The 11,984-nt window shown below is 48.7% G+C and overlaps 1 protein-coding gene across 5 annotated transcripts in view; it reads left to right on the forward strand.

The window, feature by feature from the left end:
- LOC149349408 (protein FAM184A-like) overlaps positions 1-11,418 on the forward strand; it is a 152,474-nt gene extending 141,056 nt beyond the window's left edge. For all 5 annotated transcript variants that reach the window (XM_089578311.1, XM_089578315.1, XM_089578314.1 and 2 more), the window contains 2 exons: positions 2,484-2,594; positions 10,552-11,418. In XM_089578311.1, coding sequence (XP_089434437.1) covers positions 2,484-2,594; positions 10,552-10,761 — 321 coding nt within the window. In that variant the 3' untranslated portion in view covers positions 10,762-11,418. The remainder of the gene's footprint in view (positions 1-2,483; positions 2,595-10,551) is intronic.
- Positions 11,419-11,984: the final 566 nt, after the last annotated feature.

An 11,984-nucleotide genomic window follows, 5' to 3' on the forward strand; every position in this document is an offset into this window, starting at 1 on the left:
TTTGGCCTTTGGACATTTCGAATCCCGTTGAAGGTCCAGTACGGCGCTAATGGCAGCTTTGGCGTGAATGGAATATCCTGACTGGTCGAGACTTAGAAAAGCAGTTTCGTTGAAAAGAAAAAAGGTGGTCAAGCGGAATCTGTCCTCTGGATCGGGAGCCGGGCACGCTACCATCTGTGCACCACTGAGAAAGTTCGTTCAGTGGGATAGATAGAGGCCTTGTACGACCACCTGATACCTTACAGTAGGCGAATTATATTACAGGAACACTTAGTGAACTAGGGTCACTAGTTAGCGTCACCAATTAAATGACGATTGTGTGTAATTAAGCATTATGTGATGACAACAAGCTTGTCGATGTCTACGAACGGGTGCATCGGGGGCCCCCAGGCAACCGTAGGGACTCTTTAACGGTATCTCGCCACACTCTTAAGGTGAACTTAAGTGTCCGCTAAGTTTTTCGAAGATGGCCTTCCAATGACATGCGAATGGTCATGCTTACAGTATCCGCTCAGGCGAGCTCTGGTATTGCTCAGCGCACTCGCTCACGCTTACTTGTCAAGTGAACGCTGTTGACTGCAAGTATAGGTGGGCCTCCACGTATAGCTTCGCAGCGACAGGTCTGGGGGACGATCGACAAGGTTCCCATTCGCAGTGTTTAGCGATTCTGGCGGTAACACGCTTTATTGTGACTTTACGGAAGAAAGGGTTATTTCGGAAAGCTGCGCGAAAAATCGAGAAAAGCACAAACCCACAGCGCAGACTTGAACGTCTTAATTGCTTAATACAAATTCTGCTGGGCCACCTTTCTCTTGCTCTATTTTGCGTTCGACGTCCACAGATTATCGCAGCCACCACATGCAAGTCGGTGCTCTGTGTTACCGACATGCACCAACTAGGCCGTCGGTAGGCACCGGGATTCCTTTGCTGATAAATCTACCGCAAAGGATGGCGCTTTTGTGTAAAGTAACGATGATGCCCTTCGCCTTGCATGCGTTTCAGTTGGCCCAAACTGGCCCGTTCTATTTTACAGTCGTGTGCTTTAGACGCATGAAGGAATTCCGTGGTACGTCGTATGTGGCTGAGAATGTGAACAGTAGGGAAGCTGGAGCTTCGTTGGGTCATAGACACGAAATAAGTCTATGGTGTTTATTATTTGTACGGTCATGTTGATTAGAGTGGGAAATTAATTGCAATGGTCACTGCGGTTAGAAGATAATTTTGCATAGAGTAGAAGAGAAGACACCACTTCGCCGGTTCCAACCAAACCAACGACCTTCCCATGTCACGTGCAGTGCTCTACCTGCTAAGCGACGGTGGCGGCTCACTAACCTGCTTCTAAGTTTATCCGCGTTGTGTGCGTACAGCCTTTCTGTGAGTGTCCACCAGCACCACCACCATCATCGTGGTGATCCCATTGGAATTGAAATCGCCTGGTATGAAACAGGAATGGCACTGGCCGACAGTAGTGCCGACTTAAATTTTGCGGTCTATTTGGTCACCGAGAGTAAGTGCCAGCGTGAAATCCATTGCAGCAGCAACGTAGGATATTCTATGACGCGCCATAGCAACTTAGCCATACTATTTGAATTGGTCTCGGCCAGTTTAAACACACATGTGTTCGACGCGGTGTCCATCTGTTTTTTTTTTTTTTGTTAAGCCTGTTTCACATGCAAGCGAAGACGCTAGCGAGTCCTCCCGCCGCAGCGCAAAAACCTGTTTTGAGTCGTCACGGCAGCTCGCGCGGCTCGAGCGGCGAGGTTCCAAAAAGTTGAAAATTTTCTCCGGCGACGCGGTGCGCAGCCGCTTGCATGTGAACCAGCCTTTAGCGATGTTTCCGCTGGCTTCGCCCCCCTTTGCCCTCCTTCCGGACGACCATGGAATCACACATAATTTCAGTGCGTTGCTTGCAGCACCTTTCACTGATGCTACCACCCTCCTTTGTTGTTTGGAGCACCGCCGCTGTCCTTGGTGCTCCTTTTTACTTTTTCTCCAGTTTCGCTCGTGAACGCATTCTCGCGCTGTTCAAGAAAACTTGACAGTCCACTTCCAACGGTGTCCCGAAGACCGCCTTGAGCACAGGGGTACAAGAGCGGCTTAAGGAAATATTCAGAACGGAGATTTCTCGCTACGGGCACCCGCATAGGGAGTATCTAAGGAAATGTCTAAAGGTCAACAAACAAAAGTCACAGTGGCCACCATTCTTGCGTACATGAAGCGCAGGAAAGGGCGCACACATGTCCAATTACTACACACTGCGGCTTGCAGCACTCAAGCTGTGCGCTGTTGTACCACGAAATGGCGCCCGTGACTTCACTTGAAGCTTGTTTGTCACGCATGCCTCTGGCGGCTAGGTGAACTGATAACTTGGCTTCCTTGGTCACTTCAGAGCAGGACGCAGTCAGATGTATCAAATGCTGCGCCTTCTTCGCTGGCAGTTCCTCTTGCCCGGCAAAAGCAAGAACAGTCCCTCAATCCTGCAGAGCCCCGTGTCCGGCTACGACTCGGAGACCTCACAGACGAGGGCGCCCAGTGCTGCTGTCAAGATGCCCACCTGCACAGCAACGGCGCTTTGCTCTCCCCGGCTGTTGAAGGTCAGTGGCCACCGGGACAGTGGAGCAGTGCACGTGTACTTGACTGCTTTTGTGTCTATTTTCTGCGCTGTCATGACCTGTGGGCGTTGTAATGTACAGGGGATGTACGTGATGTATTTTCGCGCGGCTGGGTAGAACTTGGGGTTTTCAGCGAACGAAAAAACCCAAGACAGAGCAAGGGACGCAGAATGTACATACACGACGAAAGCTTCAGTGCAAGTGCAATTTGTTAGCTAATCCATCTTGCGCATGCACTGATCACGTATGATCCTTTGCACTCAACACAACCGCCGCGATGACTTAGCGGCTATGGCGTCTGGCTGCTGAACCCAAGGAGGAGCGATCGAGTCCCGGCCGAATTTCGTTGGAGGCGAAATGCAGAGACCCCCATGTGTATAGTACAGTGAGCACTTGAAAATATTTTTAGCAAAGTTGTATAGCAAGTCTACAAAAATGGTAATAGAAATTATTAAAAAACAATTCAAGGTCTGTTAATTATCTTTATACTTCTTGGTAACAACCAGTCTTTCGACAATCGGCCACCAATATTCAGAAGACTCAAGTTTATAGAAAGCCTTTATGCTTCCTTTGATGGATTTATGTCAGTTGGTCTAACGACAACCTACTAACCTACTTCTGAGAATTGGACACAGTCGCTGAACTGTCTTCATGCATTCTTTCTATGCCATACTATCGCCATACCCGCGCTTACCATAGTTACTCCGAGGCTTCACACAAGGTTCTTGGTGAGGACCGTGTTAAGTAGTGCTCGCGTACTAAAAAAGCATTACCTGCTAAACAGCGTCCGCGGGCACAAGAAAATGATATTCATGTCTCTAGTTGTCCATGGCATGAGGGCTAGCACAAAACCAAGACGACGGACAAAGAACAGATGCGCACATCACAGGCGGTAACTTCCGACAAACATCCCCAGACAACCGAGGCAAACGTTACATGAGACGACTAACCGGCGCATGCGCCAGAAAAAAAAAACCATGAAAGAGAACAACAAGGGAAAGAAACTGAATCACCAGTTTTCGGATTAAAAGAAGGCCATCTCTCTTTTTGACAGCGAAAGGAGGCGTGCTAACAAATCTATCTTCCAAAGCAATGATCTGCGCAGCTTCTATTATTTCGAGAGTTAAAGGGTCCCTGAAAAGGTGGCCATGTAGGCAAAGAGAAGTCGAAATACTGATAGGCATTGAACGATTCATCATCCTACCACAAAAATTTTTTATGTACCTTGTGTGGAACCAGAGATAATGGCTATTAAAAATGACCACCAGCCTTTTCTCTCTCAACTCGTACACCGCAGCGAACCACAAAAAAAAATAAAGATTACAGGCCGGGACCATGCATGCTCCGCCCACAAATAATTCATCGACGAGATCGGTTTGTTTACATCCGGTTGACGCGCTCTTTCGCTCGCTCGCGTTCCCGCTGTCTGCTGTGTTCACCTGTGTCTTGCAACCGTCGCTGCGGCTTCCCTCGAACTATGGACCCTTTTACGGCTCGAGGTAGCAGCACCCCACCGCTGCCAACAGTTGTTGTAGGTTCGGTAGCATGGCCAGTTGTTGCGTCTCCCTGGGGGCTCGTCCGGGATGAGGAAACGGTCTGAAGCTTCGAAGGTTGGGGATACGAAAACAAGCAGGTTTAATGGCACTTATTAAGACACTTATTTACATACTGTACAAAAGAGCAAAGAGTCAAAAATTCAAGAGTTCATGACGTCGAGCGACTGGATGAGCCTTTTACCCAAGGCCCAGAGCATTCGTTCTCATTAGGGCGCTGGTTAAATACCCTAAGGCTCCGCCCCTTTCACCAGGTGGCAATTCGACACGACGCACAGATCGGCACTGCACAGCAATCGAAGGCACCTGTGGCAGAGTTCACGCGTGGGAACTGGCGAGGAGGAAACGCGTCCGCAACTCCTTCGCACTGCGGTGCAACATCACTGCAAGCAGCACGTGTCTATCGAACACAGGTGTGGCTTAGGGCATGCTGGCGCCGCGGCCGCAGCTTCGCAGGCTTCTTCCGATTCGTTCCGGTTCCTCTCCGACGCGGTGAATCCCTTCCTCCCCTGTCTTCTGTCCATCGTCGATCGCTTCTTGCGGGGACCAAAGGGAAGGTCGTTCACGCCGAGCCGAGTGTGGGAAGAGCTTCATCGGCCACTTCCCAGCCAGTCATCCTTTTCGGTGGGGTCATCGTGGGGTCAAACGACCTTTCGAAATTTCCGCTGTTGAATCCGCCACCGTGATCATTGCGGGTATCAAGCTGTGTCGTGACAACCCCGAGCTGAAGGAACGACTTTTGCGGATGAGTGCCGGAATGGGATTTCAGCCTTAAGCAGGGGACACATGTGCGAAAACTTGGCTGACGTGCCGCACCGATCGTCGCTTGCGAACTGCCGCCCCACAGCAAGCAGGGACACACGGAGCGGTAAGCATTGCTGCGCCGCTCTACCCAAGCTCCGGTGTCGCACTTCCGGTGTCGCACTTCGCCGCCGTGCAGCAGTGCCTGAGTGCTGCTTGGGATGGTGTACAAATATCACAAGAAAAGACAGGATCGCCTTGTTATCAGAAGGACTGCCAGCTATACTCGAGCGGCGACAAAGCATGCCTGCTTATGTTGCGAGCTTTCGTCAACGGCACCGCTCGCTGGCGCTCCGGGCGACGAGCTCTGCTGCTACCGTGGTCGTCGCTAGGCCTATAGCCTGTTTCGCATCGAAGCCGCAGCGGCCGGCGCTTCGGAAGTCGCCTGCGCTATAATAAAAGGCAAACTCTACACATCGCTTTACTGTCACCAGCATCATCTCACAATAAAATAATAGTATGGTTAATTTCGGCAACGCCTTTGGCAGCGGAGCTAGCGGGCGCCAGGTGAGCCGGACCTCAACGTCGGGGCAGCGGCAGCTGCGAGGCGGTTGTGGCAAGCAATTTGCTCGTATCACAGTTGTTACCTTTACCAGCAGCTTAGTATTTTTCAGCGATCCTAAAAAATGACACATTTTTCACATTTCTTCCCAGGGTTTATTATTTATGTCAAGAAAACTCTTTAGCTCCTTTAATAACACCGGCAGACGGGATCCAGGCTGGCCGGCCGGCCGGCATGCTCGGCGTATGTATGTACTTCACGTTCGCACAAGAAAATACAAAACAGCCATGATACTAGAGAGGATGCTTCCTAGATTCGAGCAACGACAACATGCCTGTGCAAAAGTGGATCTTTCGGCAAAGACGCCGCCTGCGGCAATACCGGGCGACGAACTGCGCATTAGTCCCAGGCTGCCCTAGCCGTCGCTAGGCCTAGCCGGTTTCGCATCGAAGCCGCAGCTGACGGCGCTTCGGAGGTTGCCTGTGCTATAATAAAAGGGCTACTCTTCACATCGCTTTACTGCGAACTCCTCCCATAATAAAAGATATGTTCGATTTCCACCACGCCTTCAGAAACGGAGCTAGCAGACGGCAGGCGAACTGCACCAAGTAGCCGCACCACCAAAGCGGCTATGGGATGAAATTTGCTTGTATCACAGTCATCACTTCCACCAGCAACTCGGTATAGGCCAACGATCGTCAGAAATGATGCATTTTTGACATGCGTCTATCCCAGGGCTTGCAATGGACGTGAACAAACAACGAGAAAACACAGACGACAGCACAGGTCTGTGTTTCCTAGTTCTCCTGCCCTGTCCCATACGCGCAGTACTACTCTTATCTGCAATGAACCAACTAGCCCCCAAGAACGTTTTACTTTCACTTTGACACGGCGAACCAATGATGGCCCAGCGCTGGTGACGTAACGAGCGCTAAAATGACGTAGTGAGTGCGGATTCGCGCGGAAGTTCACCGCCGCTGTTCGCCGCGCGGCTCAGGAGCGGTAGTTTTTGAAAATGTATTGTAAATTATCTGCTCGTTTTTGATGTACGCGGCATGAACGTTCAGTGGCCTATGCTCTACATAATGCAAGTATTTTTTTGTTGCCAACCTCATGCACCCTTTTCTGGAACCCTTTAATATCTGCTTCTGGCAACGATTGAGCATTTTTCCAGAAAAGGCACACAGCCACACGTCTTGCAGTGCAAAGCTTGAAAACTCCCTGCGTCAAATGCTTGGAAAATGGGTCTTTGATCCCACCTTGAGCAAGACGTAAATACCTTGTGCCATGGCGCTCTTTGGCCGCAGATGCCTTTGCGCCCTAAAAAATCACTGTCATCATGAAAACTGCCTGCGTAAGTTTCCATGTTTTGTTGGTGCTCACGAAGACTTTCATTGAGGCACTTTCTTCTTTCAAGGTTTTTTCCGGCGCATGCGCTGGTTAGTCCTCTCATGTAGCGTTTGCCTTGGAGGCACCGGTGGTCGGATGATCCTTGCTTCAGGGCCGGAGTTAGGAATCAAGATAGAGGCACCAAAGCCAGGACAGATAACTTCGCCGTCACCGCCCACCGCGGAATTAACGTCATAGATCACGGGGTTTGAGCACTGTAAAAGGAAGTAGCGAAAGACTACACTCCGAAGTCACTGCTTGTCTTATTGCCATTCGGCGTCGGTGTGCGCCTTCCTGGTCGGATGTTCCTGCTGAAGGGTGGGAGTTAGGAATCAAGATAGAGGCACCGAAGCCAGGACAGATAAATTCGCCGTCACCGCCTACAGCGGAACTAACGACATGGATCACAGGATTTGAGCACAGTAAAAGGAAGCAGCGAAACACTATACTCCGAAGTCAGGTGGAGCATCGAAAGTTGAGATCGCTGCTTGTCTTATTGCTGTTATATACACGATGCTTTTCCTGTTCTTCGGTCCTCTGGACTCCACCTTGTTTGCGACCAGCAGTGGCCCCTGAACAGTGGTTGTCATGTTGGAAGGCTATTTGAAAAGATGCTGCGTTTAATATACAGGAACTTTGAAAAGTCATTCCACATTGGCTAGTGTTCAGGTACAACTAAATCAGATTTTAAAGCCTAGGATCAGGGGAACATGCAGATGTGATGCGTTCAAGGAGTCGAAATGGGTGGATAATGCACCCGATAGTGAACGTGACGGCGAGACAAAGAAGAGAAGGACCACGTCCGGCAAGACAGCATCTCTATTACCATGATTGAAGGCTTCAGCGACAAGCTTGCAAAATTTCGAACCGACTGGAAACCCTTGAGAACAAGGTCGACAAACAGAAGACAACCACAGGGGCAGTAGAAAAAGCAATGGGAAATGCTTGATTCCAAGTACGACGAACTTTTGTCGAACAATAGTAGTCATGATAATGAAATGGGGAAACTGAAAGAAAAACTGAATAACTTACTCAAAAGTTTGCTGAAAAGAACGCTGAACTAGCTAGGCTGAACGGTCGTGTTGAAAGCGCTGAACATTAATTACACAAGGCGTAGAAACATAAATACGCAGGCGGCCTGAGGCCCGTAATGAGGACCTTTACCAAGTTCTGACTGAGCTGAGCACAATGCTGAACATACAGACGCTGGAACGACTGGTGATAGAAGAGCTGCATCGGCTCAGGGCACAGAAATGTAAGATTCCGTCGATTATTATCCCTCGTGGCCTGATCCGCAGAGCGAACAGACAAGAAAGCGTGCACTGAGCACAGAGAATGTCGACATAATTGAAAACCCGTCAAGAATGCAAGAAGCTTTCGAAAGATCGGTGGTTTCATTTGTCTTCTGTGAGCAAGGAAAATCCTTGTTCGAAAAAGTGAGGGTGCATCGGTAATTATTATCTATTCAGGAAGAGACCTTGAGAAGCCATTATCGCTTCTTTCAACTCATTTCGCTTACGAAGTGTGCGCGTTGAAACTGTAAAAAAGTGGTGCAAATTTGAGCCATGAACTTGGTTTGCTACATGCCATTATCAGACGTTTGGACAAATACTATGATGAATTGGGATTATTGCTAAAGACTCCTGCGCTTCTGTTTGATATCATTATTGTATGTTATGTTAATATAGATGTGTCGAGAGAATGTGCATTTGCCTTGTTTGGCTATTCTCGGTATGCATTGTACTGTGACAATCGTAAAGGAGATGGCGTAATGGTGTTCGTAAGGAACGAATTGTTGACTTATAGAATTCATAATAGTTTTGTTCACGCAGAGGCGGCCACTCTATTCATTTGCAAAGGAAATTTATATTATACTTTATTTGCAATATATAAGACGCTCAATATGAATGGCAGTGAATTCTTAGATGAGCTGTGTGCTTTTTTTCAGAAATCAATGAATGAATTTGATCCGTGCCTTATATTTACCGGACGGACATTCACGCGCAAGAGCGCCTTTGTCACATGTGTGAAGATGACAATCTGTAGTGGCCATTTGTGATAAGACATTCACGGAGTGCTCTACCCCTACAAACAGAAGAAAACCAGCACGTAGACAATCGCGAGAAAAGAAAAGCAAGAAAATGGGCCAAGGCTGCGTCAAAAAGACGATAGCAAGGCTTAAAACGAGGCATAAAAAGAGGCAAAAAGATTGCATAGATGAGGCAACAATTAACATGGCAAAAAATTCATGAAGCGGTAAAAACAGATAAAAGGATTTTGAGCCAACAATCAACAGAGCCAAAAACTCAATGAGGCGATTAAAGCATGTAAAAGGATTGCATAAGTGAGGCAACAATTCAAGAAGTGACAACAGTCCAAAAAGTGACAAGATGAGAACTGCAAGGGGTATGCAAAGGGTTGAAGGTGGCTTGGAATGAAATGCAATCATATTGACCGAGACAAGTGTGTCTTTTCTTCTGAAGCGAAAGCTTCACTACGGGACCTCGGGCTTCAATCGCGGACCGTGTAAGTTTGACCTTCAGCTGAGTTAGAGGTCAAACCACGAAAAAGAGGAAAAGAAATTGAATCAATATCCATAACAGGGAGTCGAACCCGCGCCTGCACGAACACATCTTTAAGGGCCGCTCAGCAAGACCACTAGGCTATCGCCGCTTTTTTTTCTTTCATGGTATTTATTCTACAGAAAGGAAAAACATTTACGAAGGATTGGACTTTTAACCGGACTAGGCTATCGACGCAGCCAACACGCCTCGTGTTAAACTGCACCACACTCTCGCGCTGTGGGAGAGCGTCGCCTTCAACTCAAATCTGCTCCGTCCCGCGGCACTGCCTGCTCCTCGTCGTCTTCTACGTAGCACAAATCCGTGCTTTCGCTCCCATTCGAATGTAGTAAATATTCTCTGTAGTTTTTTTTTTTTGCCAGAAGGGCTATTGGCGGCACGCTAACGGAGCCTGCTTTTAGGTTGTCAATGATGGGTGCTTCGATTACATCCGGAGTGAGCCAGTTCTCGTTTTCTGTCATTATTGTGGTGTTCGTGAAGTTTGGAGGGTGGCGCTTGCAGGGTGAGCAGTCACGACAGTGGATGGCCAAGTTACTAGATTTTTACCCCTCACATTCAAATTACGATCCTGTAGTCTTTTTTTTCTCGTAGTGGCCTGTCTGTGCAAAGTATTTTTTGGCGCAGGATAGAGGAATGGAATCGATGACTTCCGTGGCACACGAGTCATATGGATCTTTATTCCTTATTGCGCTTTTTGGCGGGACTAAAATAACATCAACTCCTGCTTTTTTCCCAATTATTTTTAAATTTTGGGAATCCTGGTAAATGTAGGGTATGACGGCCAATTTTTGTTCCGATCTGTTTCGTTCGCCGAAGTGCGCTTGTTGCTTTGCACGGCATTTAGCATTTTCTCGGCTACAGAGGAGAGAAGCATTGCCGGTTAACCAGAATGAAGCATTCTTTGGGCATGATTCTGAAAGTTAGTCTCTAGAGAGTGCTCACAAGGCTTGGTCAGCGCGTTATTGAAGGCAGCTTCAACAGTGCTTCTTTTTATTAACTCTGAATGCGCGGAGTCGTAGGGTAGGGTAGGGTTTGGTTGCCTCCACTGTTTACAACAGCCATAGATTCTATCTTGCACTTCCGACATTGACAGTGGTGCTTTTGTTCCGCAGAAAGTGGCGCCCGAATTCAGCGGCGGGCCGCACCCACACGCCACCAGCAGGACCCCAGCGTGGGCAAAGCCCCCCGTGGCTCTGCCTCCGCGGACGGCCGAGCTGCAGAGCAAGCGCAGTGTCTGGTTCTCGGCGCCGCCGGCGGACGCTGGCCGCACGGCCGTGCTGCGCAGGGTCCTGGAGAATGTCCGCCACTCGAGACAGCAGTGAGGGCCGCCCAGAGTGATTCCTGCTGTTCCTGGAGCACCGTTTATCTTCACTCTCCATTACGCTCGTGCTTTTTTCGAGCAGAAGCTTTCTGCAGCCTTTTATGCGATAAGCCTCGCTGGAGCGTGAACCAGGCGACCGCCGTCGTCACACCTGGCACATGACCACATCTGCCACACCTGCCAGTCGCCCTCTCTCCGCCCTCTCAACTTGTACGGGAGAGGAGTGAGACGCCGGACTGAGAATGGCATAGCTCATATGAAAGTGGTTAACACGGACTCAGCAAAAATTAATAAAAGAAGCAATCATAATAGATTAAGAATTTGAACAAAAGCAGGATTGGAATAGAATCAAGGTGGAAAAAACAGCGCAAACTGAGACAGAAGACACAGAACAAGAGGGGAGACACTACAAGCGCTGACTCGCAACTAAGGTTTATTAGAAAAAACAGAACAGAATATATACAGTAACCACCCACGACTGCGTACGTCATAACACCGGGCAAACAGATTACGTGCATGGCGTGAAAGATGATCTAAACAGGAGCAGCGCGCGTGTGCACCCGGTTATTTAAGTGCCTAAATTCCAAATCTGACAAAACCACTGAAGGTTCACTGACGCACCGTTTGCCGTTTTTTTGAATAAAGAATGCTTCCATCAGCTCCCGAGTCACCTTATCTTAGTGGCGAAAAAGCACATTAGTTTTCGGGAAAAGGGGTGTGCATGTGCAAACCCGGCAGTGTGCGGGAAGGTTGTCTCGCGAGTCACTGCCGAGTAAGTTGCGGTGCTCAAAGAGCCTTACGTTTACACAGCGCCCCGTTTGCCCGATATACTCTTTACCGCAAGACAGTGGCGAACGATATACGAGGTCTGTTAGAAAAGTATCCGACCTTTGGCCAAAGAAAAAAAGCTGGCATAACTGGAGCGTTGGAAACCTAATAACTTTCAAAGTAGTCTCCTTGGGGCTCCATATACATCTACCAGTGGTGCTGCCATTGTTGGAAGTATTCCGAAAAGGCCCTTTTCGGAATGGAATTTAGCTCTGCTGTCGTTTCAGCCATAATGTCCTTTCTTTTCTGAAATCGCGCTCTTTTCAATGGCCTCTTGATTTTAAGAAACAGCCAGAAGTCGTAGGGGGACATATCAGGAGATTAAGAAGCCTGTTGAACTACAGGAGCCTGGTTTTTCGCCAGAAAAGTCTGAATCAAATGCGAGGAATGTGCAGG

The sequence above is a fragment of the Amblyomma mixtum genome, chromosome 3, assembly GCF_055824585.1.
Source record: "Amblyomma mixtum isolate Tamu chromosome 3, ASM5582458v1, whole genome shotgun sequence".
NCBI lineage: Eukaryota > Metazoa > Arthropoda > Arachnida > Ixodida > Ixodidae > Amblyomma > Amblyomma mixtum.